This window comes from Stegastes partitus, unplaced genomic scaffold (genome assembly GCF_000690725.1).
Source record: "Stegastes partitus isolate 25-593 unplaced genomic scaffold, Stegastes_partitus-1.0.2 Scaffold1587, whole genome shotgun sequence".
Classification (NCBI taxonomy): Eukaryota; Metazoa; Chordata; class Actinopteri; family Pomacentridae; genus Stegastes; species Stegastes partitus.
The window spans coordinates 80,733-81,482 of NW_007579318.1; the positions used below are offsets into that span (position 1 = coordinate 80,733).

At 48.0% G+C, this 750-nt stretch overlaps 1 protein-coding gene across 1 annotated transcript in view; it reads right to left on the reverse strand.

Moving 5' to 3' along the window:
* Nucleotides 1-750, reverse strand: part of jakmip3 (Janus kinase and microtubule interacting protein 3) — a 20,827-nt gene that overhangs the window by 6,989 nt on the left and 13,088 nt on the right. The window contains exon 14 of the mRNA XM_008300775.1: nt 549-614. Within this exon, the coding sequence (XP_008298997.1) occupies nt 549-614 (66 nt within the window). The remainder of the gene's footprint in view (nt 1-548; nt 615-750) is intronic.

Below are 750 nucleotides of genomic sequence, written 5' to 3' on the forward strand. Positions count from 1 at the left end.
GGACAGGTGGACGGACAGACAGGTGGACAGACAGGTGGACGGACAGGTGGATGGACAGGTGGACAGACAGGTGGGTGGACAGGTGGACGGACAGGTGGATGGACAGGTGGACAGACAGGTGGACAGACAGACAGGTGGACAGACAGGTGGACGGACAGGTGGACAGACAGGTGGGTGGACAAGAATCAGACAGAGTTTGGGTTCAGGAAGGCAGTGAAAACAACAGACTCTTTGGAGGCTCCAGAGATGGACTGAGCACACCTTAAATCCTTAAATCCGTTTGTACCTAAAGTAGTTCTCTAAAGTAAAACTGCATCTGGCCAAGATACAGGCTGACTTCCCTGTAAAGCTGATGGTAGATGAACTCAGGTACATCTGGACAGAGCAAAGCTAAGCTAAACCGTTTCTGCCTGTTTCCAGGCCTTATGCTAAGCTAGGCTACCAGCTGCTGTGGCTCCATATTTATCATGCAGACCATGAGTGGAACCAATCTGAACAAAATTTACATTCAATAATCAAACAAAAGGAACGCGTGAACAGTTTCTCACCTTCTCTGCCAGAGTGAGCACCGTCCTGGCATGAATCACCACGACCTGCTCCTCATTGGATAGAGTCTGCAGGAAGACAACACATCAACAACATGTCAACGACAGCAAAACAACACCTCAAATACCAGATAACAACATAACAAGATAACACGTCAACAACATAACATGTCAACGACAGGACAACAACATGTCAACAACAGGA